Source organism: Tachysurus fulvidraco, chromosome 23 (genome assembly GCF_022655615.1).
Source record: "Tachysurus fulvidraco isolate hzauxx_2018 chromosome 23, HZAU_PFXX_2.0, whole genome shotgun sequence".
Taxonomy (NCBI): domain Eukaryota; kingdom Metazoa; phylum Chordata; class Actinopteri; order Siluriformes; family Bagridae; genus Tachysurus; species Tachysurus fulvidraco.
This window is the reverse complement of record NC_062540.1, coordinates 20,457,303-20,484,807: the sequence shown is the minus strand read 5'-3', so window position 1 is coordinate 20,484,807 and position 27,505 is coordinate 20,457,303. Positions and strand designations below refer to the sequence as shown.

The following is a 27,505-nucleotide window of genomic DNA, read 5'->3' as shown; positions in this document are numbered from 1 at the left end:
TACGGCGTAGACGCCGCCCTATCAGCCGCCATGTTTATAATCAGGGTCGGCGTCGTGATCATACCGCCAGACCGCTTTCCTACACGTTCCACAAACCAAATCAGGAATTTTGCTGACTTGCATCCTAAAAATGTTCTGATGCAGACAAGTGAGCTTCAGCTCGGAATTGGAGTAGCTGCACGTTGGCGTGTCGCGCTCGAACGACCTCGGGATTTGAAACGCTCTTGACACTTTAAAGGGAGTTCAGATGTCAAATATGACATCATTCATTTTGGATCTTCTCTATTTTGGACCACGGTTCTGTCCAGATGTGACATTTACGTTGGGTCATATGTCTGATACTTGACACAAAAATGTTTTCAGACACTAGCAACAGAACACACACACACACACACACACACACAATAATGTACAGGGAACTACAACAAAACGTGCCAGATACACACCAGTCAAAGAACCAATAAAGTTTTGTTCATCTCGAGTTAGCGCTTTAGTCCGATCAGGGTCGCGGTGCACCCTAGCCTTTCACTGAATGTGAAACAGGAGTACACCATACACACCTCCTGTGCAGGAGTCCATCATGGAGCACCAAACACACACACATCCATAGGGGAAGTTTCGAAAGAGCAAATCCACCTACTAGCATGATTGTGAGCGAGAACATTTGGCCAACGTCAGGATCAAACCGACGGACGCCGGATGGGGCCGAAGCTCTTTCTGCCGTGCCACCGTGCTGCCATGTTACACACGGAAAAGTACACTTGTACAGAATTCAAGTTTTCTTTGTCAACTCTTCCACATGTACAGCACATACATAGAGAATTGAAATTGCATTACTCTCAGTCCCAAGGTGTGTACAGATATTAACAATGACAATTAAATAAAGCAGTGCAAGGCATATGGCAGATAAAGTGCAAAGGAGCAGACGGATGCTGCACAAAGTGACCGGTGCATTTCGTCGTATGTTAGTTGGAGGGTGGCGTGGAAGGACCCAGAGGGGTGGGTTGGGTTGATAGATATGTGGTGCCTGGGGCAGAAAAGGGAAGTGGAGGCAAGTTCGAGAGCGAGTTCATCTTCCTGACAGCCTGATGAATGAAGCTGTCCTTCAATCCGTTGGTCCTGGCTCGGAGACTCTGCCGTCTCCTCCCTGATGGCAGCAGACTGAAGAAGCTGTGTGATGGGTGGGTGGGTGGGTGGGTGGGATCACCTGCAATGCAGAGGGCTTTGTGGGTAAGAACCCATTCAGGGAATTTGGTTGTTGCTCGAGGGGGAAACCTTAAAGGTTCTGTATAAAACACTACCCCATCCTTTCCTTATGCATTTGGAAAACTATTAGGAAGCTAATAAATAACCCTTGAAGGTTTTAATAACACAGTGAATAACTACGCAGAACTCTCCTGGGATAAAGGCTTGTGGCATAAAGAGTTAGGGTTAATACCAGCAAAACCAGATGCTCACCACTGCCAGGCTTTGGCATGGAAACTTTCATGGAAACACATTTTCTTATACATACACGATGCAAGGAGTAAACAAGAGACATGACATATTTTTTATAATAGGCATAAAACTGCAACAGACCCAGAACATGTCATTAAAATATTCATTTCACGATACATCTAAACATTACGTACACAAGATGTCACGACGTCGTGGTTTCCTACCAAACTGCCAACATCCGGTATTGTTAGAGTTCAATTATATGTTATCCCCAAAAATATATTAAAACAGGACCGCATATCTGGCCAAAAGTTTGCACACCCTTCACCATCGCATCCGTACGTGGTTCTTCCCCAAACCGTAACTCGTTCCATCGTGACAAGCGAGCTCCACGAAGACATGGTGAGGAGGTGCAGGTTGGAGTGGAAGAACTCGAGTGTCCTGCACAGAGCTCTGACTCGACTCAACCCAACTGAACACGTTTGGGATGAACTGGAGTCTCTTCGTCAGTGTCCCATCCCAACATCAGTGTCCGATCTCACTAAAGCTCTTTTAGCTGACCGAACACACATCCTCACAGGAATTAAATCTGGAACAAGATGTTTAACAAGAACGTACGGACATAACAGTCAGGTGACCATATAGTGTAGATCCACCCACTAGTATAGCCTTGGTGCTATATTTCATACGGAGCCATTTTGGACTAGAAGATAACTCGTTGACAAAGACGATAAAAACAGAATAGACGACGCACTAGAGGTCTTCTCGGGTCTAAAGAAATGTACCCGACACGAAGCGACCCGAATCACTTTTTAGCCGAACCCGACGTGCATGATTTAAAAAAAATTTTTTTTAAGAAAGACCCGACCCGAGACAAACCAGAAAAAATTAGACCCGAGTCCGACCCGACCCGTTGGCATTTTATTTTTTAACCCGACTAGACCCGAATGTCGCGTAACTCTACACTAAAGTAACCGCTACAGCGTGGATTCAAAATTGATTGACAGGTCTGTTTCAACGAAAATTAGCTCATCGCCAGCCACACGTCGCCAGCTACATGTCGCAAGCGGTCTTGGCAAACAGATTAGAGGTTGGAAAAGGACTCGAGTCGATGCACACACACGAGATACAGTTGTTCGGGTCTTCTCGGGTCCGTTAGGTAAAAACACATTCGTTTTAAATTACCCGAGACCGCTATTATTATACCCGACTCGACCTGAGGTACACGTGAAACTTTTAGACCCGAACCCGCTCGGGTCTCGGGTCGGATCTAAGTGGACCCGTGAAGACCTCTAATACACACTAACCAATACAGAAAATTCATAGCAGCATAAAATGCTTCGAACCAGTTTGTAACTTTTTTTCTTTTATTTCTTTTAAGCGTTCTTATAGACGCGCTCACTGTATTGACGATAATCAATACAATCATAAAGCCTTATGTCAATAGAAGTGACTGCAGGTATAACGGGTATAAACGTGTCCACAAAGTCACAAATGATTTTAATGCTCAAATCAGTTTAGAACATTTACAGTCTACAGCTAAAGACACTCAGACACCATCGATCTAATGTAAATCGTGACGTTAACCCCCACGTGTACACGTGTTTCTAAACCTCAATACAAAAACGTAAGTAGATTTTTAATGCAAATTAAATTGTTTCCTCAAACAAGCAGTTTTCATTAAGGAGCTCGGTTTATTTCGGGTGGTCACGTTAAAGCCTTCAGGGTGAAGCTGCTCTGTGCAAAGCGTTATCAGGAATACAGTATAATAAAAAATATATATATAAATATATACGGTTTAATTAAACGTAGGTTTGTTTCACACATTTCTTGTTCACGGAATGCTTCCGTTTGTGTTATTTCACAGTATTAATGTCTTATAAAAAGATTAGAAATGTAGAACTTTGAGGAGCAGGGTGCAGAAAACTTTAGCGTATTATTAATAAGTCGTGGAACCCGTTATAAGCCATCTGAGCCGTGCTGTCGATCTCTTCACGCCGCTCTAAAATATCTTCTAAGCTTTTTTCCAACACGCTCGCTGCTAGATATCCGTCCGTAAACGTCATCTACTGGATTTTGTCTCAGTTACACTTCAATATGCGAACAACCTCATAGTATGAAGTAACAACTACACTTCAGTACCAGTGTGTGAGGTCCTCAGGCAAAAATCACAGCACCACATGAACACCACCAGGTCGATGCTGGCTGCTTTTCTTATAAGCTCTCAGAATCCATTAGGCTTAATAATAATAATAAGATGGATATTAGCGTACCTTAACATACCATCTCGGAGCTGAGCATTAAATGTCTTTAATGATCACTTGATCACCTCTTACTACGACTTCAGATATTCTTATTGCGTCACCACGATCCACAACAACACACTTGATTACAGATCCAACAAACGTGCTAGACCTGATCTGCTCTACTGGGATCTCCATCGATCTGACTTCCTAACATACCATGAAACACAAGAAATTTCTCAACATATGGAGGACATCCAGGCATCTCCAGACCTCTGCTGGAGACCAAGAGAAGTTCCTCCTCCTCCTCCTGAAGTTCACTTGATTTTTTTTTTACATCACCTTAATTTTGTAGGTTTTCATCACACCTGAAACACCAGGTTCTTTTCAATGAATCACACTTGGGTCATCAGTACCAGGGCTTTATGGGCTTTCACATAAAAAGAAAGCTTCAGGCCTTGAAAACTATTATTTCGAGACTAGTATGTTTCTAATTCCTCTTCTTTCTCGCTCGCACAGATATCGGCATGGTGACATTCTGTCCATTTCAAAAACTTTTTCATGTTGAGATTTTATCGAGCTTGATTTTCACATAACGGTTACTATTTTCTTAGAGACGGCATCATCTTATAGGATTAAAGTGCCTCTAAGCGTCTTCACGGTACGAGGAAATTACACCTAAAACACACCGCATACTAAGCTGCTTTATTAGTTTTTGTAGCTTATCATAGAAAGGTCAGATCACTACTCCTGCCTTCTCGAGCTGGGCCATTTAAATCTCAGATCTAGTTATTCTACAGCCATGTTCACACTAATGCTAATTCCATGATGAAACGTGAAGAGACTTATTCCAACAGTCACATAGTAGATACCTAGAGGTGAGTGGTGGAAAAATAAACTTAAAGGTGCGGTGCACGATCTCTGAAAGCCAATGTTGACATTTGAAATCACCAAAACAAACACGCCCCTAACCCAGATGGATGTCACCCCTGTTCTGATAGCTCCGCCCCACACATACATGCATACATAACCCAGGCAACTATTACGGTGGAACCTGATGGGGCAGCTGGCCGAGGGGGTATTTTTTATCAATAAATGAACTCAATGAGTAATGTTACGGTAATACAAATGTGTTTTTGTAGTACTGTGTGTTGTAGCGTGAAAGGTTTAGCTCCGTTTCACGCCGAAGACGACGTTCAACACCTAGAACCCGAGGCAGAGGTAACGGCAGAGGCTAATGCTCACACATGCGCACTGAAATCACTCTCCGCCGCATATTGACAAGACACGCCCCTTTCTACTCATTGGCTACACGTTTGTTTCGTTAGTCGGCCCGACTCGGTTTTCTGAAGAGTTTTTCAAACATCGTGCACCGCACCTTTAACTCGCCCTTTTGTTTGCGGACATTTAGTAACATTCGGCAGCATTCGTTTTCCAGATTGTCCATTTTTCAACATTTCTGGTTCCTCTCCACCTTTCACACCATCATCATACAGACATCTCCACAACATTATGCATAATCTGCCATTTAATGTTCGTATGTAACACTTTAAACACCACCAAACACGTGGGATGTCAGTTTATCAGGTACACACGACTTATATCTTCATTCATTAGGCGTAAGTACACACTTTTGGAAGCGTATTTGGCAACCCAAAACGTCAAGCTGAATCGTATTAAATTATTGCACCAACACAAGCGATGTCAGCTTGTTCTGGACTCCACGTGGGCGCCAAGAAGATCCGACGACTTCCAGGAGAAAGCAGGACGAATTCTACAATGGCGAGACATGCAACCAAGATGTGGAGAGGGTTTTCATTTGTCCAGGCAAGACTGGAATCAACCAAACACCTTTACTTGTATCATTTTTGTAAAGAACTTGTGACTTTTTTTTAAGCTTAAGTGCTAGAGAAACGTTTCGAGTAGTCGTTCTACACTTCCACCCGCGTCTACGTTGTACGTCCACACCGAGCCGTGTCCGACGTGCGAAGTAGACGTGCGTCTTTTAGGTCGTTAGTTCAGGACTTTTTCCACATGCTGTTCAGACCTGGTGTGGTTGCCACTGATTTTGACAGCTCACTACTCCCCTCTAGTGATGATTACTGTTTCTGTCTGGACTGGCGAAGACATGGAGTACACGGATTCTTTTCAGATTGACTCGTCCCACATCCAGTACATAGTGATGCGTGTTTATTAAAATGTAACGACATATTCATGGTGTTGTGTTTAACTTTAATCATCTGTATAAATGATCAGCTAAAGGCAACACTTAAAGCTGCTGTCAGTGTAATTAACAGAAACATGTGACTAGTACAATCTCAGAGGGCCGAAGCTGAGAAATATCAGCATTTTTTTGAAAATACAATGGAGTTAAGTTTTAGGTTTCTCTCTCTCTCTCTCTCTCTCTAGAGATTATATATCTATATATCTCTCTGTCATGTCTAACACATCTACTATCTGTATCTGTCTGTCTCTATCTGTCTGCTCTCTTCCCTCCCATATATATATCTAGATATGCGTCTCCTACTCTGTATGCACATATATCTATTTGTATGTATCTACCTATGTATGGTATACCCAAAAAATCAACACCCTCTCTCTCTCTGTCTGCCCCTCTCTATCTGTCTGTCTCTCTCTGTAGTAGGGAGAGAAAGAAAGAGGAGGAGAGGAGAGCGAGAGAGGGAGGGAGAAGGGAAAGAGGGAAGAAAGATAAGAGAGGAGAGAGAGAGAAAGAGTAGGAGAGGGAGGGAAAGGAAAGAAAGAAAGCAGAGAAAAAGAGAGAGGAGAGAGGGGGGGAGAGAGAAAGAGAGAGGAGAAGAGATAGAGAGCAGGAGAGAGAGAGATCGGGAGAGAAAGAGAGATAGAGAAGAGTGAGAGAGAGGGAGGGGAAGAATGGGGAACGGGAGGGGACGAGAGGAGGGTGGGAGGGGGGGGGAGAGGGGAGGGAGGGGAAAGAAGAGAGGAAAGGAGAGAAGAGAGAGGAAGAGAGAGAGGAGATAGAGAGAGAGAGAGAGAGAGAGGATGTGATTGGGAGGGGAAAAAGAAAAAGAAAGAAAGAAAAAGGTGAGGGGGTGAAAAAAATAAAAATATATAGCTGTCTATAATAACCCAATTACAACCCATCCTCTATACTCACTAAGAAATCACTATCTCTCTCTCTCTCTCTCTCTCTCTCTCTCTCTCTCTCTCTCTCTCTCTCTCTCTCTCTCTCTCTCTCTGTGTCTGTCCCTGTCCCTCCCCTCCCTCTCCAGCTCTCTCTCTCTCTCTCTCTCTCTCTCTCTCTCTCAGTGTCTGTCCCACCTCTCCCTCTCTCACTCACTCTCCAGCTCTCTCTCTGTCTTTCCCGACCCACCCTCTCCAGCTCTCTCTCTCTCACTCTCTCTCTCCCTCCACCCCCCCCTCTCTCTCCCCCATTTGGGTCTCTTTATATATATTTATTTATTTCCACACTTCTAATTTTTGATTGATTTTAAGTTACACATTTCTCTTATGAAGGTGGTAATTGATGTCAAATTGACTTGATTTTGTCAGGTGACTTGATTTTGTTGTGTAAGTGGCCTATTTTGTGTTGTGCTTTGGGAAGAAATCACAGTACAAGGTTTACTTAAAGTGATTAAATTGTTCTTGCTTTGAAGATTTCATTCGCAAACGAGATGCTCCAATGAGATGCTCCAATGTTCAGCAATCATTTCATTAACCTTAAATGCTGTTTAGTAACCATAAATTGCACTCAGAGCATGTTTAGAGCTGTTTAGCACTTAGAGCATGTTTAGAGCTGTTTAGCACTTAGAGCATGTTTAGAGCTGTTTAGCACTTAGAGCATACTTGTCTTGGGCTCTCAGCCCAGTAGTGGCGATGTGCCATCTTGTGATGCGCTTTGACCAATTTGAAGCCTCGAACATATTTCTGGTTAATTTGTAAGTATAACACATTTTCACTATGAGGTTAAATATTTTAAACAAGTTTTATTTCCCCATTAGAGTAACTGAACTCTGTTAGATTGATATCTTTCAGTTTCAGTATTTTTTACATATACACCAGCTATAAGCCAAGACACCCATCATCATCCTAGTGCAGGATGAAATGTAGTCGTTTATCTGTTTACTCTGTTTTAGCATCAACAGGCTCAGAAAAGGAGACTGCAAAAATAAAACCAGATAAAACATCGCTCACTGCCCACACTGAGACTCTGACAGCTCCATCAGAGGCCCCTGCTGCTGAAAAAGCCACTGAGGAACCTGCTCCATCAGCTCCACCGTTTAAAAAACCTACCTCTAATCCCCTTCCAAGCCGAGCCAAGAAAACCATGCCGGGTTCTCCTCGTCTCGCTGTATCCCGCCAACTCCTGAACGAGGTTCCACAAGCCAACAAGAGTGTCTTTACTGCCCCCCCGAAGCCATGCCAGTCTCAAGAGGCTTCTAACACACCCCAGGCCTCAAACTCATCCCCCGACGTCCGAGTCCTGCCCGTCACTCCTGCTCCGGTCCCGCCGTCCAGACCTCTCCAAACTCATCCCAACATGCAGATGAGACAGAACATCAGGCGGTCTCTAGTTGACACCTTGCTGAAAAGGTCAGAGAGAGCAAGATGGTTTACATCTAGGGTCGCAAAGGGGCGGAAAGTTTCCGGTAAATTACGGGAACTTAATCTGGGAAATATTGGAAATATTAAAAAATTGGAAACGTTATGGGAATTTATGGAAATTTATGGGAATGAATGAATGAATGAATGAATGAATGAATAAACATGTTGTTTGGTCATAAGCAGACATGCATGCAAGGTAATAGAAATTTTAAAAATGACATCTTGACTGATTTAATTGTAAGTAGAACTTTAATTGATTATTTCGCTGAGTAACACAAAGCATAATAAACATTATGCTTGTAATAAACATAAACCTAATAATTGTAATAAACATTATTTTATAGAGGATTTTTTTATTGGGGTGTGTGTTTGTGTGTGTGGGGTCTCATCAAATTATCTGTGCATGTGGTAACACTCTTGATTTACTGCTTATTAAGAGTTAGTAAGATAGTTATTAAGTTTAGGTATTGGGTAGAATGTAGAATACGGTAATGCAGAATAAGTCATTAATATGTGCTTAATAAGCACTAATAAATAGCCAATATTCTATTAATATTCATGCTAATAAGCAACTAGTTAAATGACCCTAAAATAAAGTGTTAATGTGCATGTTATGGAAGAATGCAAGTACATGCAGGGGGTTTGGCCTCATTGGCCTTCCAGTAAGCAGTGTGCCCCATTCCCCCCCCCCCCTTACAGCATTGAATAGTTTAGAATGGTACTCATGTTGACCAATACATTCACTACGATTGTTTTCTTTATTATCAGGGTGAAGGACAGCGACGATTTAGACATCCCTAAGAGCGAAGTTGAAAAGCTGGCTGTAAACATCGAGAGAGAGATGTTCAACATGTACTACACTACTGACAACAAGTACAAGATTAAATACAGATCTGTCCTCTTAAGCTTAAAAGACCCCAAGAACAAGGTACGGTTAATGACGAACTCTACCTGTGCCATATGTATACTCTTATATACCAAATAGCTGTAAATTATCCAGTAATGGATATGAGCCAAAGCTTAGACAGCCAAAAATAACAAAATGCCAATCTCTCCTTTTCCCTTCAACCAAGATGAATTGTAAAGCGCTTTTCTTTTGCAATTTGGTGTTGGAAAATCGTTGAGATTTCAGACCGCATTTAAAGGCAGGGTCTCCGATTTTTCAAAGCCAATGTCGACATATAAAATCACCAAAACAACACGCCCCTAACCCAAACAAGTCCCACCCCGTATAGATAGCTCCGCCCACACATACATACGTAACCCAGGTGACTAACAGAAAGAAACGTGTCTTTATCATAGCTGAAGGGAAGAACAATACGATTGTAGATAAACAAACAAGCAAAAATGCCACACAAGCATAATGATGTAAAGGACAAAGGCATATATTAGTTCTGTGTAACAAAGCAAAACCAACGTTACTCACCTATCGAGAAGGAAAAAAGCGCCTCGGCGTCTTAAGTAAAGTCGGCCACATATTCACAGGTCGGAGTTTCCCGAGTCGATAACTCCTGAGCTAAACGCTGTTACTACACAAAACGCGGTTGTAGCTGCCTCTCTACATTACTACGATAGAAAAGAGGTGTTATTTGTGTAGTAACATCGTTTAGCTCAGGAGTTATTGACTCGGGAAACTCCAACCTGTGAATATGTGGCCAACTTCCTGCTCCTTCAGTTCTCTCCAGCGCTGGAAAGCTGATCCAATATTAACACGTCCTACTTCTTGCCTTATCATCGTTTCTTCTCTTTCTTTCTTTGTTTTTATCCTCCATGTCAATGTTAAAAGCGCTTTCTGCTAATGTCACACATGCACACCGAACACTCTCTCCGCCCATATCGACAAGACACGCCCCTTTCTGCTCATTGGCTACACGTTTGTTTTGATTTTTGTTTTGATTTTTGTTTATTATTTGGCCCGACTCGGTTTTCTAAAGCATTTCTCAAAAATCGGAGACCCCACCTTTAATCATGCGATTCAAAGCGAAGATTTAAACATTTGGCCACGTATTTAGTATTAACTGTCGTTTTCTTACCTAATAAAACACGTTCTTATTTAACCTGCGTATTTTATCTCTTTATATTTTCTCAGATTCTTTTCTACCAGGTTGTGAAGGGACACATCACACCATTTAAACTAACCCGTCTGAGCGATCCCGAGCTTCTGTCTGTTCAGGTACGACCATGTCGGTCGGAATGGGTGTAAATATATGCAGCAGGTTCTGTAAATATACATCCGGGACAAACCTTGTTTTTTTTTTTCTTGCTAGGAAAGTGTAGCAAATCCTTTACCGCTAAAGGAACAGCCGCCTCCTCTTTGCGCAGACACAGAGCATCATCCGTCGGGGTCTGAAAGCAAAATGGTCAAAACTGATAGCACGGCTGCATCGTTATCGGTGAGTTTCCAGGCTTTTCTTAATGTGTCTATTAGCAAATACTTAAAAGCGGTGGAAAAATCATTAGTAAAATGGTCTTTATTACAGATTTACAATATTTGTTCAGACTCATTTTGTCGCTTTGTAGAAGCCAACATTTTGTTTTCCTATTTAAGCTTAGACAAAAATTTATCTAGAGTAACTCCTCCTAGGGCTTTCGAGCCACATGCAACAAATTCGGATATGTTGTAGAACCTGGTCTGAAGTTTGTTGCTATTACTTTTCTAAGCGATCCGAGTACCGGTACTTCCGGTACCGGGTCTCAAATTGGCCTTTTTTCCCCATAGGCTCCCATTATAAACTTTTTCGAGGTTTATAACTCGCCAAGCTTTTGAACTCTCTACACCAAACTCAGCCAGCTCCTTTAGGGTGATACTCTGAACAAAGGTTTAAATTGGTGTACAACATGGGCATGTGACATATCAAAGCACTCAGAACACTGAGGGGAACTTCCTCACGGGTATTCTGATGACGTCACGTGACGCCACTTGATGTCACGTGAAAATCAAAAATTAGCACAACATGGGCATGTGACATATCAAAACACTCAGCCCAAGGAGGGGAATTGCGTCACAGGTTTTTGGATGACGTTACATGCTCGTCTCCACTTGCCTCCAAATATTTTGGCACCCTAGCGCTCTACTAGATTTCACAAGTTTTATGTCCACTTGCCTTCAAAAGTAACACTGACCCGTATGTCTACTTGCCTCCAAAAAGCACCGGCCTTTGCGAATACTTGCCTCGTCAAAGCCAACATCAAAGTTTGTTGTGACGAACTTTACAAATCTAGTTATTTATGTATTTGTTTTCAAAGGAGGGGAAATTGTCTCCGGTCAGACAGGCCCAGATGAAGAAACCCAGTACTGCTGTGTCAGACATTATCAGCAGCATGCTGAAAGACACTACGGCAGAACACAAAACTCACCTCTTTGACCTCAAATGCAGGATATGTACCGGTAAGCTTTCCACTGCATTTCTTTCCACTTGTCCGCCTGAAGGGTTTCCGAAAATAATTATTTTATACTACTTTACACACCATAGGTCAGATTTCTGCTGATGAGGACCCTGATGCTAAGATGCTCAAAAAGGACGAACCAAAGGTCGAACAAGAGGAGAAAAACCCAAGTGCTGTTCCTGCATCTGATAAAAACCTGAAATCTGCTGGCTTTAGAGATGATTCCAACGTTATGGAGTCTCCCGCTTCTCCAACCGCAGAAGACTATAACGCACCGAAAACTCAGCCGGCCGTTTCTCCGCCTGTGATCCCTGCAGTTTCCATAGTGACCATAACGAGAAGGGATCCACGGACAGCAGGATACCTTTCTGCAGCGTCTTCTTCTGTCGTCCCAGTATCCGTTCCCGCTCCTGATCCCGCCTCTGTTTCTGTTCCAGACCCACCCAAGTATCTAACCACAATTCCAAATGTTAAGGAGACGGTTAAGGAACCAAAGGCAGCTGAGTGTATGCAGCCACCAGCACCACCACTGCTTATGCCCAAGTCCATATTGATGAAGCCTTCAGCCACATCAGTTCCAAGGTTTTACGGTTCACCGGGTCTAAACACAGGGTGAGTCGGCGATCACCAATCAATAACTGTCAGTAAATTACGATGTACTGACAATGACGACGATTCCATGTTTCTTTTTATAGATTGCCGAGCTCTCATACCCCAGCCGACAGCGAGACAATTAACTTCTTGTCCAAACAAGATACGCTATGGAAAGGGTTTCTCAACATGCAGTCGGTGGCCAAGTTCGTCACAAAAGGATGCATAATCTCAGGATCTGCAGAGGTTCTCAAAAAGGTCTCGGAATATGTCTTGGATATTTCTGCATAAACACGAATAACCTGCAGCGACAGTACACGACTTCCTCTTTCTATAATCATTTATCGCTCGCTGATTTTTTTTTTGTCCAGGGTACACACACAACATTCATACACTTTGTAAATGGATAATGACTACGGTTATGTCCGGTGTCTTTATGTGGGAACTGATATACCCTTAATAACCATAACTAACTATATAATTTGCTGTGCCGCACGGTTATGTTTCTACCGCTTATCCGATCTTCTCGGGTCACGGGGAGCCTGTTTTACACTGTTTTGAACACTGCTTACTGGAGGGCCATTGAGGCCAAACCCCCTGCATGTACTTGCATTCTTCCATAACATGCACAGTAACACTTTAATTTAGGGTCATTTAACAAGTTGCTTATTAGCATAAATATTAATAGAATATTGGCTATTAATTAGTACTTAATAAGTACAGATGACATCTCGGGTGTCATCGGGCATCGAGGCAGGATACACCCTGGACGGAGTGCCAGCCCATCACAGGGCACACACACACACACACACACACACACTCTCATTCACTCACACACTACGGACAATTTTCCAGAGATGCCAATCAACCTACCATGCATGTCTTTGGACCGGGGGAGGAAACCGGAGTACCCGGAGGAAACCCCCGAGGCACGGGGAGAACATGCAAACTCCACACACACAAGGCGGAGGCGGGAATCGAACCCCCAACCCTGGAGGTGTGAGGCAAACGTGCTAACCACTAAGCCACCGTTCTTCCCAGACTCTTTAAAATTAAATATTTTAAATAATCCTATAGCCAGATGGTATTCCGTTGAAGTTTGACGATACTCACCAAATGAAAAACGAACATTTTCTTTTCTTTTTATCTAGGACTTGCCAGATACCGTTCACATCGGTGGTCGGATATTACCGCAAACAGTTTGGGAATATGTTGAGAGAGTAAAGACATCTCTAACTAAGGTAAACTAATTCTCTATAACATTCGGTGTAGTGTCTAAATTTTAGTACGATCTTATTAATTCACTATTAGTTTTTGTATTTATTTATTTATTTATTTATTTATTTATTTATTTATTTTTGTAGGAGCTGTCTTTAATTCGCTTTTATCCAGCATCCGATGAAGAAGAGGTCGCGTACGTCTCCCTGTTCTCATATTTCAACAGCCGCAGCAGATTCGGAGTGGTTTCTAACATTGGCAACAATATTAAAGATATTTATCTCATTCCTTTACGTGCAAATGAGCCTATTCCTTCTGTACTTCTGCCAATAGAAGGCCCAGGTAATTATGTAAAGAGTTCGAAGCTGCTTCGGTTATGGACGTGGTTGATCGTTTTTATTCATATTGTTGATTTTTACTACTTTCATCCGTTAGGTCTCGAACAAAATCACCCCAATCTTCTAATTGGCCTGGCAGTTTGTCAGAAATCAAAGCGTCCCGGAGCACAGATGCAAGACACCGACGAGAAAAGACCAAGAATCCAGATTCCACAGGATCCTCAAGTTATGAACCTTCCTACCATTTCTGCAGTTAAACATGATGAGCCTTATGACCCAGATATTGCAATCAGCACCACTCCACCTGAATCTCCATCTTCTTTGAGATCACCCAATTTATCTTCTTTCTCCTTAAACGCTTCATCAGGAACATCAGCGCTTTCTAATATTCATGCTGCAGAAACTACTCCGGCGTCCACCAGCACAGTTGCAAAGATCATGTCTTCTAATGTCCCACCACTTTATGGTACCTCTTCTACCACTAATACACCGCTCCAAACCATTCTTAACACAATATTTGGTAAAAAGAAACAAAGCCCTGATTTTGCATTGAGCGAAACCGCTCCTACAGCAATAAATGAACCAGCGATACCTTCTCCAACTGTAGACCCCATTGTTCAACAGTATCATCAGGCTTCGAAGACTACGGTGGAGTTTGATGATAATGATAGACCTTATGACCCTGAGGAAGAGTATGACCCAGCATTAGGATATCAAAAGCTTTCTCCCTTGAAACCACTTGAAATGTCAAAACCTAATATGTTACCTACTGGTGCTAAGGACTGTCATGATGATGATAGACCCTATGATCCAGAAGAGGAATATAATTTGGGGAAAAAAGTTGATTCTAGTACTACTATAATATTATCTGCAACTGAACCATTATTAGGAAACTCTGCAGTGAAGGATGATGTGGAATATGATCCAGAGGATGACACTGTCTTTGAAGAGCTGCAGAATTACCTTACAGATAATAAATCTGCAAACTCCGAACGTGGGACGTCGTCGACCATGTCGTTATCCGAGCAACAGAAAATGTTGGAAGATTTGAACCGGCAGATAGAGGAACAGAAGCGCCAGCTTGCGGAGCAGGAGGAAGCTTTGCGTATTCAGAGAGCTGCCGTTGGGGTTTCCATGGCCCATTTTTCTGTCTCTGATGCTCTCATGTCACCACCACCACGTTTTGGTAGGGAACCAGACGAAGAAGCGGAAAAAACACTAACTGATACTGCGGTTAATCTGAATAGAGATGCGAGGTTGCACTTGAGGCAGAACACTGTTAATCCTGCAGTGATGAGTCATAGTGAAATTGTAAATGAAAAATGGGAATGTTCTCAGAGCAGTCTGGTCAACAATTCTCTAGAGCATCATTTGTCAAAAAATGATCAAGATTTATCATTAGGTAAGTCTAATGACAAAAGATCCAGCAGTGTTAATATGACAGTGAGGAATTCTGCGAGGAATTCGGAAAAAAGGACACATATGGGTGCATCTGAACGGCAGGAAGGAACATCATCATCATCGTCTGGTAATAAGAATGTTCAACACTCCCATTCATCGTCAGAAGATTCAGGCAAAACGAGACAAAGTCGTTCATCTCAGAGAAAATATCACAGCCCTCCCCAAAGAAGGTCGGGACAGGAGACACGTAGGTCATACCATGAGAAAAGAAGCTCTGATCGGTCAAAAGACGATGGACGGCGCAGAAGAGGTAGACGTTCTCCTGAACAGTCCTCCAGACGAAGCCGTAGTCATAGGCGCGGGAAGGAAAGAACGTCATCACGGGAGAGAGAGCGGCACCTTCAGAAAGGTACGTCGTCAAGACATAGTAGTACAAGGGACAGACAGCATTCGTCTTCAAGGTCACGTTCAACTCGGAGTAGAACATCTCCAGAGCTGGGAAATAATCAGTCTGATCAAAAAGAGAAATCATCATCAAGGCAGAAGAATGAGCCCAACACTGAAACAACAGACGGTACAAACAACGTAGCACCTAAGCTGCCTCAGATTCAGAGTGATACACCTCAAAATGAGGCTTCTGGGAGTGGAGAGCCAAAAGTAACCAAGATACAGAAAGCTGATATTACAAAACTTGACACTGATCAGTCCTCCCATACAGAGCAGCCATCTTCTGAGCGTTCTTGTGGTACTCAAAGGAAGCAAGTGCAATTAGAACCTAATCAAATCCAGAATGACTGTACATCCAAGGCAAATCCATTGCACAGAGTTGAGTTTCACAAAAACAAGCCACATTCTGAGAAATTGTCGATACATCCAGGTAGGAACAACGAGTCCCGTAACACCAGACATCAGCATTGTAGTCTCAGAGAAAATGTATTACATAATAGTGAGACTGATTTTAGTCATGGTACAGATAAACAGTCATTATGGAAGGAGTCTGAACATCTCCCTCAGAAGATGCCTAAAATAGAGGGGGGAGATTTCCCAGAGACCGACGTGGTTTATTCCAGAAATCCTCGAAAGGTTTGGCCACAGAGGCCATCAAAATTACGAGGAAATGATCCAGAAATGGTTTTACTCCAAAATCAGAAAAGTAATTTCTTAATGGATGATAAGTTACATTCTGGAGACCTTACACAACAAGGGGTTCAGTCAGTTGAATGTGTTGATTTGCCACAATTGGAAAGCCATGTACAAAGAAATATCCATCCTAGAGATGAATTCAGGCCAAGAGCACCCGAGGTTCAGTGGAGAGGCCCACATCATAGGATGGGTGGTCCGAGAGGCCCAACCCATTCCAGGATTCCCAGAGCTCCACACCCTGAGCGTTTTGAAGGCTGTAGACTTGCAGGTCCAAGAGGTCCAAGGCCAAGGATATTTGATGATTGTGGGTCATGTACAGACTTTGTACCAAGGGGTCCAACTTCTTCACCTGGGCTTCGAAGATTTAGACTAAGGGGGCCAAGCCCAGTTCCTTCACCTCACTCTTCTGGACCTAAGGGACGAGTCCTAAGACCTGGAATGTTTGAGGCTCCTGAACCACAAAGTTTTGGGCCTAGAGATGAATTCTCAGATCCTGATATGTACGATGGTTCATTTACCTTTGCAGGGTCAACACAAAGAGAGTTTGACCGAAGAGACCCTCATTTAGAAGATGTTGATAATTCATGGGCATGTAATGTACCTCATCAGGTTGATAGAGAACCATTTTTAGAATTTAGACACCCTAGAGGACGTGGCCCACCTCAACAGTATCATGAAAATATGTTTGACAGTAGAGATTCAGAGCAAATGAATTTTAATGATTCAAGACACCGTAATCTTCCATTTGATGAGGAAGAAATAGGGCACCTACCACTTCAGCATTCAGAGGATCCAAGGGATTATGCTCACAATTTTGCTAATGAAAGTTTCCTAAATCCACAAGAACCAAGAGGTCATCAAAATCTGACTCCTCATCCTGTGCGAACCAGGAGTCCAGCACATGCTAGGAACCGTCCACAAAGAGCTCGCCAGTTCGATGAATGCAGAGATCAAGCAATGGAATTAGAAACAGAGGAACCGCATTTTGCAAAGCCTGATATTTTTGAAGATAGTATAGGTTGCGAATCAGCTACTGAACTGAAAGTTAGGCGCTTTAACCGCCCTCAAAATATCAGGGCACCAAGAGCCCCGTCACCTCATTTTCATGACAAAAGGATGCCTTCACAACGGAACACAGACTTGCACAAGGATAAACCATGTTCTTCACAATTGTCATTGCTATCCACCCCCAAACCTCCAGGGGCAAAGGTGCCTAATGCAATTCAGCACCAGAACCCGATGCAACCACGTATCCGGTTCGATACCCCAACCAAGGAACCAGGTATTCGCCCTTTGAGGCTCTCTGGACCTTTGCTCCCAACACCCCCTGGAGGTCCAATAAGATTTTACAAACCTTAGCATTTAGAGACCTTATCTTCATGAGTTGCCTCAGCGTTCTCACTCTAGAGGACCCATGGGTGATCTTAATAATGATCAAGAAGGATTAACCTGTCAGCGTTTCTTTCAAGAAGGAGAAATGGAAGAGTTAGTAGCCAAAGAGGAAGAATACGGTCATCAGTTTCAAGAGGCAGGAAGAAGGAATTGTACTGCCAGAAGTGGTCGCACTAGACCAGAGGATTCAGGAGAAAGAGGGATTTGTTGAGACATGGAAATTAACAGCGATACAGATATCAAAACAGGCATTGAGAAGCATTAGTATATGGTCTTAGTCCAGAGGTAATGCAAGCGAGTCATGCACTGATTGGTTATAGAATTGAGATTATTCTCGTATAGCCAAAGGAAAAACAAATAATGACTGACTGATAGCTTAAAAGCAGAGTTCATATGAAAATGGTGAATATGCTGAAATGCTTTGTTAGCAACTACACAAGTTTAGTGTTTGTGGTTAAAATCACATTCTTTAGTTTACTTCTTAATAATTAATAACAAGAAATCTCTGTATTCGGTTGTCAACCTTTTTTATGTCAGACAAAAAAAAAAACAGTCTGTGAAGCATTTAGTTGACTTTTGCTTTTTCTTTGTAGCAACATCACTGAAACATTTGTCTCGAGGGGGGGGGAGTTTGTTTCTGAGAAATTCTTTGACACTGAGTTTCCAGTTTATTATGCATTATATCTGTATACCAAATAAACTCAAAACAGTGTATATATGTATAGATGGAGTTGTCAGTTTTTGTAGGTGTACAGATTTAATTACAAATAAATTGTGAATTCTGTGTGTGTTGAAGTTGAATGATTTTTGAAACAGTTGTAAATACTGGTGTACATTTAGGTTCATACGTTTTTACGTTTTATAAACTTTCCTACAGAAGCAGTGCAATGAAGCAGTGATTGTCAATAATCTCACATGAAGGATCATAAGGCATCATTTGTAGTGGTGACTTTTTATTAAAGTTTGAAAATATAAAATCTGGTACTATTGTTTTTACTTTAAAAGTGTTTTTATTGGATTACATTTTCTGGTTATTTTTAATGTTAATTTTTTTCATTTTAATTTAAGACCGTATTCATTTAATGAATTGAAAATAAAATTTGAACTGAAAGTTGATGTCAGGCGGTATGATTGGTCATAACTCACAAAACTAATGTATTTGTACAGAAGTCTTGATTTGCATCAGATAATTCAATTCAAGTTTATTTGTATTGCGCTTTTACCAACTGACATTTTCTCAAAGCTGCTTTACAGAACATAAACATAGAACAAAAGGTTAATATAAAGATTAATAGAATAAAATTAGATATAATTAGTTCACAATGTGTATGTATTTATCCCCGATGAACAAGTCTGAGGTGACTCAGGCAGCAGTGGCAAGGAAAAACTCCCTTAGATGGTAAAGGAAGGAACCTTGATAGGAACCAGACTCAAAGGGGAACCTCATCCTCATCTGGGTGACACTGGAGGGTGTGATTATAAATATACAGTCTGATAAATGTTGTAGTGATGTAAAAGTTCACATGGAGTTCACATCTCCTTAGTATCGCAGAGTCTAACTGGAGCTGGTAGATCTCTAGATGCCTCAGGATTCTCACAGGGTCGTCCTCATCTTAGTGGAGGTCCAAAATCTTCATCGCACGGAAGATGATATAATCTCTAGATGCCTCAGGATGGGTAGAAATAGAGAAGCAGTGGAGAAGCATTAACATATCTAATGTTCATAATATTTGAAAGTCTGATGTAACAGAGACAATATTATGGGATGTATTATGTGTACGCCTGACTAAAAAGGTGAGTTTTTAATCTACATTTAAACTGGGAAAGTGTGTCTGAGCCCCGAACACTATCAGGAAGACTATTCCAATGTTTGGGAGCTAAATACGAAAACGCTCTACCGCCTTTAGTAGACTTAGATATTCTGGGAACTACCAGAAATCCTGAGTTTTTTGTTTTTTTTAAAAATAAACATGAACTCATGAAATCTGGATGCGGAGATGAAGGGTTACGATATTTATCTGATGAATTAATTTAGGTGTCTTTCACTAAGTGCATAAGGAAAATACATTTTAATGGATTTCACACCAAAAGCCAAGGTAAAGTATAGCGCCTGGGGTCAGGGGTCAACACATGTATAAAGAAATCCTCGATATAAACAAGAATCCACCTTTATAAATGGATACTTATTCTAAATATACAGAATATTGATTGTGCACATTTAAATAACGTCTATTAAATAACCGTATAAAGTGAAGCTCATACAAATTTATGGTACAGTTTAGGTTTAGGTACAGTTCAGTGCTGACTGTGAACAAGCGGGATTTAAAAAGCCCTGGCAACCTCGAGCCGGTGCCTGACGTCACACAATTGAAGTTGATTAGACAATTCGTGACAGAAAGTAAGTGATGGGAGTTTATTATTATTATTATTATTATTATTATTATTATTATTATTATTATTATTATTATTATTATTATTATCGACTGCTCGAGATTCGCCATCTGTTTTAGGTTTGTTTTTTAAAATCAGAAAACGTCACCAAACGTAGCTAAACGTTTTAGCTAGCTGCAATTTGATATTTTTCTTTTATTTGAGAGTAATAAAGTCGTATAAAAGTGGAACAAATGTGAAATTATGAACTGGGTTACTAAATGGTAAAAAGTTTCTAACTGTATAATTCCTGTGTAAATGATTATATGACAGGATTAAGTTATGTTATGACAGGATTAAGTTATGTTATGACAGGATTAAGTCATGTTAGCATTTTGAGCTAACTTTGTAGCTGCGCGAGACGTCGGGTCACTGTAAGCGCGGGAATCCTGTCAGGCTGCGCGAGACGTGTGACAAAAAAAAAAGGTCAATATGTTGTTAGTATTTTGTTTATCATTTGTTTAATTAATTTATCAACCAAATATTAATCCCATAAATATATCTTATGTAATTTGATAGAAATGTCTTGAAATCCAGATATGAATTTTAGATTTAAAATAATTAAATATATCAGTTTAATAATGAAGATTTTTAGTTTGTTTGGTCTCAAAAAATACTTTTGAGTTCAAACATTTAACATTTACCAACAATGTGCCTTTTGCAAAAGCCAGGAACGTATTATTATTATTATTATTATTATTATTATTATTATTATTATTATTATTATTATTGTTGTTGTTGTTGTTGTTGTTGTTTTTATTATCATTGTTGTTGTCGTAATAATAATAATGGTGTAATAATAATAATAATAATAATAATTATTATTATTATTATTATCATTGTTGTTGTTGTTATTGTTTTTATTATCATTGTTGTCGTAATAATAATAATAATTATTATTATTATTATTATTACTACTATTATTATTATTTTTGTTGTTGTTGTTATTGTTTTTTTTTTTATATATATATTTTTGTTATTTTATAGCATGACCATGCCAGTATCAGGTAAGACATCACATGTGATGCCTCCTTCGGGTCAGTACCTATCTGAACCTGTGAACATGATCGTCAGTCAGAAGGGATGTGACCAAGCTCAGGTGATCAACCTTATGGAAATGACCAAGGTTGAATACACACACCTTCAGCACCTCATTCAATCCCATATGATAGCTCAGGACGGTGCCGAAGAGGTCCAGGGAAATCCACCGTCTTCTAAAGACTGCGAGAGTGAAAAGAGCTGCAAGATGTCTCCATCTCCATACACGTCACCTGCGTGTCATCCAGATGCATCTTCTTCATCCTCTTTAGCCACAGATGAGCTGTTTGTTTCGGTACCTAATAACCAGGGACCAGAAGACAGTAAGGAAGTTAAAATGCTGCTTTACAGTGATGTGAGTAACACCAGTTGTTTAGGACAGAGCACTCCACTCTGCAGTGGTGAGGTTCCCAGCTCCGAGGAGACAAACATCAGGTCTATCAGGGAAGCAGTAAGAGAGAGAAACCGAATGGACCTTGGTTCAAGACCTAACCCACCCGCACGGGTTTGTTTGGAGAAGAGATTCGCTTGCAACTCGAGCGATTTAACCGAAAAACAGGGAGCACAGGCTGCAGTACTGAATACGTAATATTTACTTATGTTTTATTCAGCACTTTCCTCTATATTGTTTAGATTTTCTGCCAACATATCTGTAACATTTGTTAAAAAATATTAAAATATTAAATATTAAAATAAAAATTAGCCAAATTAAACTAATTTAAACAAAGTAATATATGGAGACATTAGGTTCCTATGCTCTTGAAGGAGGAATTGGAGGGAGCAGAGGTCAGCCATTTTTTTGGTTCAGGTTTTTGTTAAAATCTTTTAACACACTTTTAATTTAGCAGGTTACCCTCGTGCACTTCGCGTCTATTAAGCTGTTCGATGATGTCAAATCAGAGAAAAACCAATCTGTTGCTATTTAGTTGGTCTGGGTTTCACCATTCTATCAAACGAACAAAGAAAATGTAGCTTTTTTTTTCTTTTTTTTGTAATTTAAATGCTTGTATGGCTGAAAATGCCCTCGTCATTTATTTTCCTACAGCGATGGAAAAAGGTAAACAAAGCTTTGCTAAAGTGTACATGGAAGTCATAAAAAGCCTTCAGTTATGGAGAAACAACTGGAACTCAAATTATTTGTATGTAGTTAAAGAAATTTGCTTAATATCTCTCATCAGCAGAATGGGTCATTATAACACGAAGAGTAGGTTGTCGTTGGTGCCACGCTGTCAAAATGAAATTCATTTCTTTGCAGATTTTTGTCGATACTTTGCAACTCTACGGACATCACAGGTATCGCAGTTCATTCACAGGCAGAAGTGAGTTCTGAAGCAGAGAAGTCGGCTGTAGTAGTGCATTCATACGCAGGCAATCAAGTATGTGTGTGTGTGTGTGTGTGATGAAACAAACCCAAAAACAAGAACCAGTATTACTGGCAACTAACAGAACTTGGTGGTTTTTGATCATTTGTCTCCTATTTCAGTCACATGCTGACATTTCCTATATTATGATCATGATAAATGATAATGTTAATAATATAAAGCATGTGCTGAAAGCCTGGAATATTTGCTACTGGAGGCCAGTGGAAAGTTTCCAGTGCCAAATTACCACGATAAGATAATTTTGGTATATTGCCTTTAATCTCTTGCCATTAATAGTGTAACATTTTCATTGCATACCATCATATTCGTACTTCACTAAGCCACTCTGTGTTCTAGGGTAATTGCTGTCAGCTGGTGGATTGCAGCAAACATCCTGAAGACAACGCATCCAAGAAGCTGAGCATCAGTAAGACTGCTGACTCCGTGCCAAGTTCCCCGTATATCATATACACCGACACGACTAACGAGGAGCTGGTCATTAACATTGAAAGTGGGTATCGTTCAAAAACTCAGTCACCGCACTGCTACACGTACTATTTTCGATAAACGAGTTGTAAATAAAAAAAAAACGAAGTTATAAAGTAAAAATCACAAAAGAGTTGCAAGTGTTATTTTCTAGTTCCCCAATTCTTGATGCAAGCACAAGAGAAACTGCATGATCCAAAGGCTTTAATATGATGTTAAAATTTCTCTGTGAGCTTACAGGACTACAATCTCTATCTTCCTTTACTTTGTCAAATTTCTCTCCGTGTAAAAGATGACATAATTCAAAAAGCCATGAAGCGAGCCAAGAGGCAGGGAGCCCGAAAATTGCAAGTCCGGGATCGAAATATAATACAGGGGCCAGGAAAATGGAAACTGGACAGCACTCTGCCTGCCGGTAAATCGGGTGGGACAGCCCGACCTCCTATAAAGGTTAATCAGCGTAAAGAGAAACACAACTTCAAAGAGAGAGACCGCAGGTAAGGATGCTGTTTAATGCAGAGGTAACCAGTACTATGTAAAAAAAGGTTAAATTAGAGTAAATTATGTTTGGGTTTGTATCAATATTCAGGACGTTCTAGCAGCCATCAAAAAAAACCATAAACTTAAGCATTTCTATATTCATGTTAAGAACGACAGCGAGTTTTACGACTAAGACGCCGTACCGATTTTCAGGAAAAGAATTCGTCTGTGTTGCAATGAGCTGAACACGTTGGTACCGTACTGCAACTCTGATACGGACACAGCCACAACGCTTCAGTGGACAATCGCCTATCTCAAATACATCAGAGAGATCTACGGAGACTCCCTAAAACAGGTCCAGGGTCTACATTATAGCAGATCATCTCCTTATTCTGTCTTATCTACAAACATCTATGCAGAATGCACACTATTGTACATATACATACTACTTATGTGTATTAAAGTGAAGTGAAAAGTGACATGACATACGGCTAAGTAAGGTGACCCATACTCAGAATTTGTTCTCTGTGTTTAACTCATCCAAAGTGCACACACACAGCAGTGAACACACACACCGTGAACACACACCCGGCGCAGTGGGCAGCCATTTATGCTGCGGTGCCTGGGGAGCAGTTGGGGGTTTGGTGAGACACGAACCCACAACCTTAGGGTTAGGAGTCAATCTCTCTAACAATAATGAGTCTGTCTGTGTCTTGCCCTGCTGTTAATTGTTTGCTCCACCCACTCGTTTGTTGCCATGGACACTCATTGAACTCATTCATTCCCTCTTGTTGGTTGTCTTAGTTACTCATTGTCTTTGGTTCTTGTCTGAGATATATATATATATATATACACATACACACACACACACACACTTGTTTTTGGTTAATAAATGTTTAAACTGCAAAACAAACAAACAGGTAGGCAGGCAAAACAAGGCAGAACACAGAGCTAACAGGAACATAGACAACGACTAGCACCAGGGAAGTGAACAAACAGTGTGTATATATATATCAGACAGGAACCAATGACAAAGCAGAGACAATGAGTAACTAAGACAACAAACGAGAGGGAATGAATGAGGTCAATGAGTGTCCATGGCAACAAACGAGTGAGCGGTGCAAACAATTAACAGCAGGGCAAGACACAGACAGACTCATTACACTAACCGTTAGGCCACGACTTCCCCCAGTTCAGTTATATGTGTGTGTATTAAAACATACACAATTTCTCTGTTGAAGTATTCATTCAATTATTCTTTTAGCAAATGATGAAATTAAGCAGCATCAATCAGAGCGGTGTGTAAAATCGTGCAGATACAGAGAGCTTTATTTATTTTACACATCAAATATCAGAATGAGGAGAAAAGGCCACTGGCCACCTTAAGATTTGAAGATCTTTTCTGTACACCACAGTTGTAAAGACTGGTTGAGTTTCTGTAATTAAAGAGTTACTATTTCCTGGAGTTTTTTGTTTTGTCATTGATCCCCTCCCCTTCCCCAGTCTGATTAATGATGTGAACATAAGATAGCTGTCCCTAATAAGTAGATGCATACACTTTAATACCCATAAACAGTCCGGTATTTTAGTCTCGTAACATTTTTGTTTTTATCTGCTCTTCTGCTTCAGGGCTTTCAGAAAACGTTCTGCGGGACAACCGGTGTCCGGATCAAGCCGAGCTGTGCCGACGATGCCACAAAATGTGAGAATGCAACATCCAAGGAGTGACTTACTGTATCTGCAACTAATTTTGCATTAGTAATCCTTGTTTTTATTTAGTCTTCGACGATACAGTCTGATCTATTGTTTAATTTATTCCTATTTAACAAGGCTACGATACAGGGTCTACATTTAAAAAAAAAAGAAAAAAAAGAATATAATTGTTTATATAACATATAGAATATATTTATTTCTTTTATATTCTTATATACACGCCGTCACAAAGCGTACGGTTTAGTCTAGCCCGTAACTTACCCATAAAATTAGTTCTTACAGTAGTTTCTGACTTCCTGTGTGTGGACCTTTCGCATATATCACAGCATAGATGGTGTTGTTTTTCCATAAAACAGTTCCAAAGCACAATTTAGCTTCATCATATTGTTAAATCTTCGAAAATTAAACGTGCGTGTTCTGTTAAGGCTTGTATTTCTGTGCATATATTAATAAATATATAGTATTTCAAAAGGAAAAAAAAACATTCATTGTACTCTTACTTTCTTTGTTTTAATAAGCGGTTATGCATTTCTTTTTTTTTTTTTTTTTTTTTTGCTTTAGGTGAATGCCTAACAGACTAGACGTCTAAAGGAAAAGTGACTTTTTTTTTTTTTTTTTACTGAAAAGTGGCTTTATTCAGTTTTTATTTCTTACAACACGGTGCTGTAGAGTTTCACTGTACATACAACAGTCACCCACACATAATAAATAGTATTTTAAAGTCATGGATATTTAATAGTTTACAGCACCAGTACATAGTGGGATGAATTGGACATTTCAGACAAGTGAAAACTCCAGCAGAGTTTATTGTACGGTAAACAGTTCGTCAAGCATCCATGTCGATGCTTTCGGGATCGTTTTTATTTTTTTTTGGTCAAAATGGGATTTGTTTTCTAACAAATTAAAATTTTTAAATGAACGATAGCTGAAACAATACGAACAGATTGAAAACTGGCATAAAAAAACATACTGAAAACTTGTAAAATACTATTTGGCATTAATATACAAAATGATTCAACGTACTGAGCGATGCACCGGGATCAAAGCTGATGCGTTCTCATTTCTCTGACGGATTTTGACAGAACGTTTGTTCTTTTCGGTCCAAAAGAACCACGATGGTCAAAGCTTCTCCCCTTTTCAGTCAAGAAAGTCAGAGTTGTTGCATAACAGGATTCTGTACATAGAGATTTGATGCAATCAGACACTGTAAAGAGTAACTTTTTTAGTGTACACACTTACATTTCTGACCAGTTTTCACAATTTCAGTAATTTATGTTTTTTCTTTTCTTTGCGTTGCTTTTTTTTTTTTACACATCTACACAAATTTGTACTTCAAAAGCTCTTTAGATTTCAACAGTTGAGTCTTGGTTTGAAGTCTCTGATCTCACTCATCCCTGTTCATCGTATTCAATGTTTGCAGTTCTTTAAAAACACTCCAAACATGAACCACCATTTCTCGCTCCATCTTCGTTCCTTGGGGTGTGTTTCTAAAAAGACGACGGCGTCTACGTTTAATGGTTTTTAGGGTTGGATGATTTCCCATGAGGCACCGTGCCCTGGCACGCTGTTGTGTCGCAGATTCCCGGGGGTCCTTGATGCCCTGTACTTCCTGCCCTGCCAGGTTCTCCAGGCTCACCTGGGTCTCCAGGTGCACCGTCACGTCCGTCTTTAACAAAGCCGCGTACTCCTTGGAGACCTGTAAGGCAGAGAGAGGGTGAAAATTTTTTTCTGAAGAAAGAAAAGACATCGATGACATGTTGTATGTGTGACAGCAAAGTGGCGATCAGAATGGTTTTACATTTACAAATTCATTTGTTAAATATGATGCGAATGTGGATCGTGGTAACTGATGATGATCTTTTATACACGGCTAAATTTTATTTGGCTTTTAAAATTTGTTGTTAGTATCATTTTTATTTTTTAATTGTGGAGAACTTTGGTAGTTAAGTAGATGGTGATGAATAGAAAAGAAAGGTGAGAAAGAAGTAGAAAAGACATAAACCGGAAGACAGAAAAAAAAAGACTGCAACAGGGAAAGTTGGGCAGAAGGAAAAAGTGGAAAGAAAGAAAGAAAGAAAGAAAGTGGTCAAGGTGAGAAAGGAAGAAGACAACGGTAAGACAGAAATAAAGTAAAGAAAGAAGACGATCAAAACGAAAGAAGTCGTGAACCAAAAGAAAGCAAGCAAGAAAGAAAGAAGGGAAGAAAACTAAGACAAATACAGAAGGAAGCAAAGAAAAAGAAAGTGGAGGAGTAAATTTCTTC

At 40.5% G+C, this 27,505-nt stretch overlaps 3 protein-coding genes across 5 annotated transcripts in view; 2 read left to right on the top strand and 1 right to left on the bottom strand.

Moving 5' to 3' along the window:
* The window catches only part of si:ch73-181d5.4 (death-inducer obliterator 1), a 28,175-nt gene extending 9,657 nt beyond the window's left edge, over nt 1–18,518 (top strand). Inside the window, exons 6-15 of the mRNA XM_027160707.2 lie at nt 7,796–8,252; nt 9,033–9,192; nt 10,354–10,437; nt 10,532–10,657; nt 11,511–11,652; nt 11,738–12,263; nt 12,347–12,500; nt 13,394–13,483; nt 13,607–13,802; nt 13,896–18,518. Of these exons, the coding sequence (XP_027016508.2) occupies nt 7,796–8,252; nt 9,033–9,192; nt 10,354–10,437; nt 10,532–10,657; nt 11,511–11,652; nt 11,738–12,263; nt 12,347–12,500; nt 13,394–13,483; nt 13,607–13,802; nt 13,896–17,701 (5,741 nt within the window). The 3' untranslated portion in view covers nt 17,702–18,518. The remainder of the gene's footprint in view (nt 1–7,795; nt 8,253–9,032; nt 9,193–10,353; nt 10,438–10,531; nt 10,658–11,510; nt 11,653–11,737; nt 12,264–12,346; nt 12,501–13,393; nt 13,484–13,606; nt 13,803–13,895) is intronic.
* A 1,461-nt stretch (nt 18,519–19,979) lies between these two features.
* Nucleotides 19,980–25,724, top strand: LOC113651794 (transcription factor-like 5 protein). Of its 3 annotated transcripts, none has more exons than XM_027160643.2 (7): nt 19,980–20,132; nt 21,152–21,787; nt 22,458–22,521; nt 22,921–23,074; nt 23,342–23,546; nt 23,743–23,884; nt 25,159–25,724. In XM_027160643.2, the coding sequence occupies exons 2-7, from the start codon at nt 21,153–21,155 to the stop codon at nt 25,255–25,257; spliced, it is 1,299 nt and encodes a 432-aa protein (XP_027016444.2). In that variant the 5' UTR covers nt 19,980–20,132; nt 21,152; the 3' UTR covers nt 25,258–25,724. The 3 variants fall into 3 exon arrangements, with proteins under 3 accessions (XP_027016444.2, XP_047663022.1, XP_027016442.2); XM_027160641.2 differs by having other exon boundaries at nt 19,981–20,132; nt 22,458–22,578; XM_047807066.1 differs by lacking the exon at nt 23,743–23,884 and having other exon boundaries at nt 22,458–22,578.
* Nucleotides 25,725–25,877: 153 nt separating this feature from the next.
* col9a3 (collagen, type IX, alpha 3) overlaps nt 25,878–27,505 on the bottom strand; it is a 32,721-nt gene continuing 31,093 nt past the window's right edge. The window contains exon 32 of the mRNA XM_027160646.2: nt 25,878–26,938. Coding sequence (XP_027016447.2) covers nt 26,754–26,938 — 185 coding nt within the window. The 3' untranslated portion in view covers nt 25,878–26,753. The remainder of the gene's footprint in view (nt 26,939–27,505) is intronic.

Coding starts and splice junctions, on each gene's coding strand:
- LOC113651794 (XM_027160641.2), top strand. CDS start 21,153: ATGACCATGCCAGTATCAGGTAAGACATCACATGTGATGCCTCCTTCG. Junction 21,788..22,457: donor CAGGCTGCAGTACTGAATAC/GTAATATTTACT, acceptor ATTTCTTTGCAG/ATTTTTGTCGATACTTTGCA. Junction 23,547..23,742: donor TTCAAAGAGAGAGACCGCAG/GTAAGGATGCTG, acceptor ACCGATTTTCAG/GAAAAGAATTCGTCTGTGTT.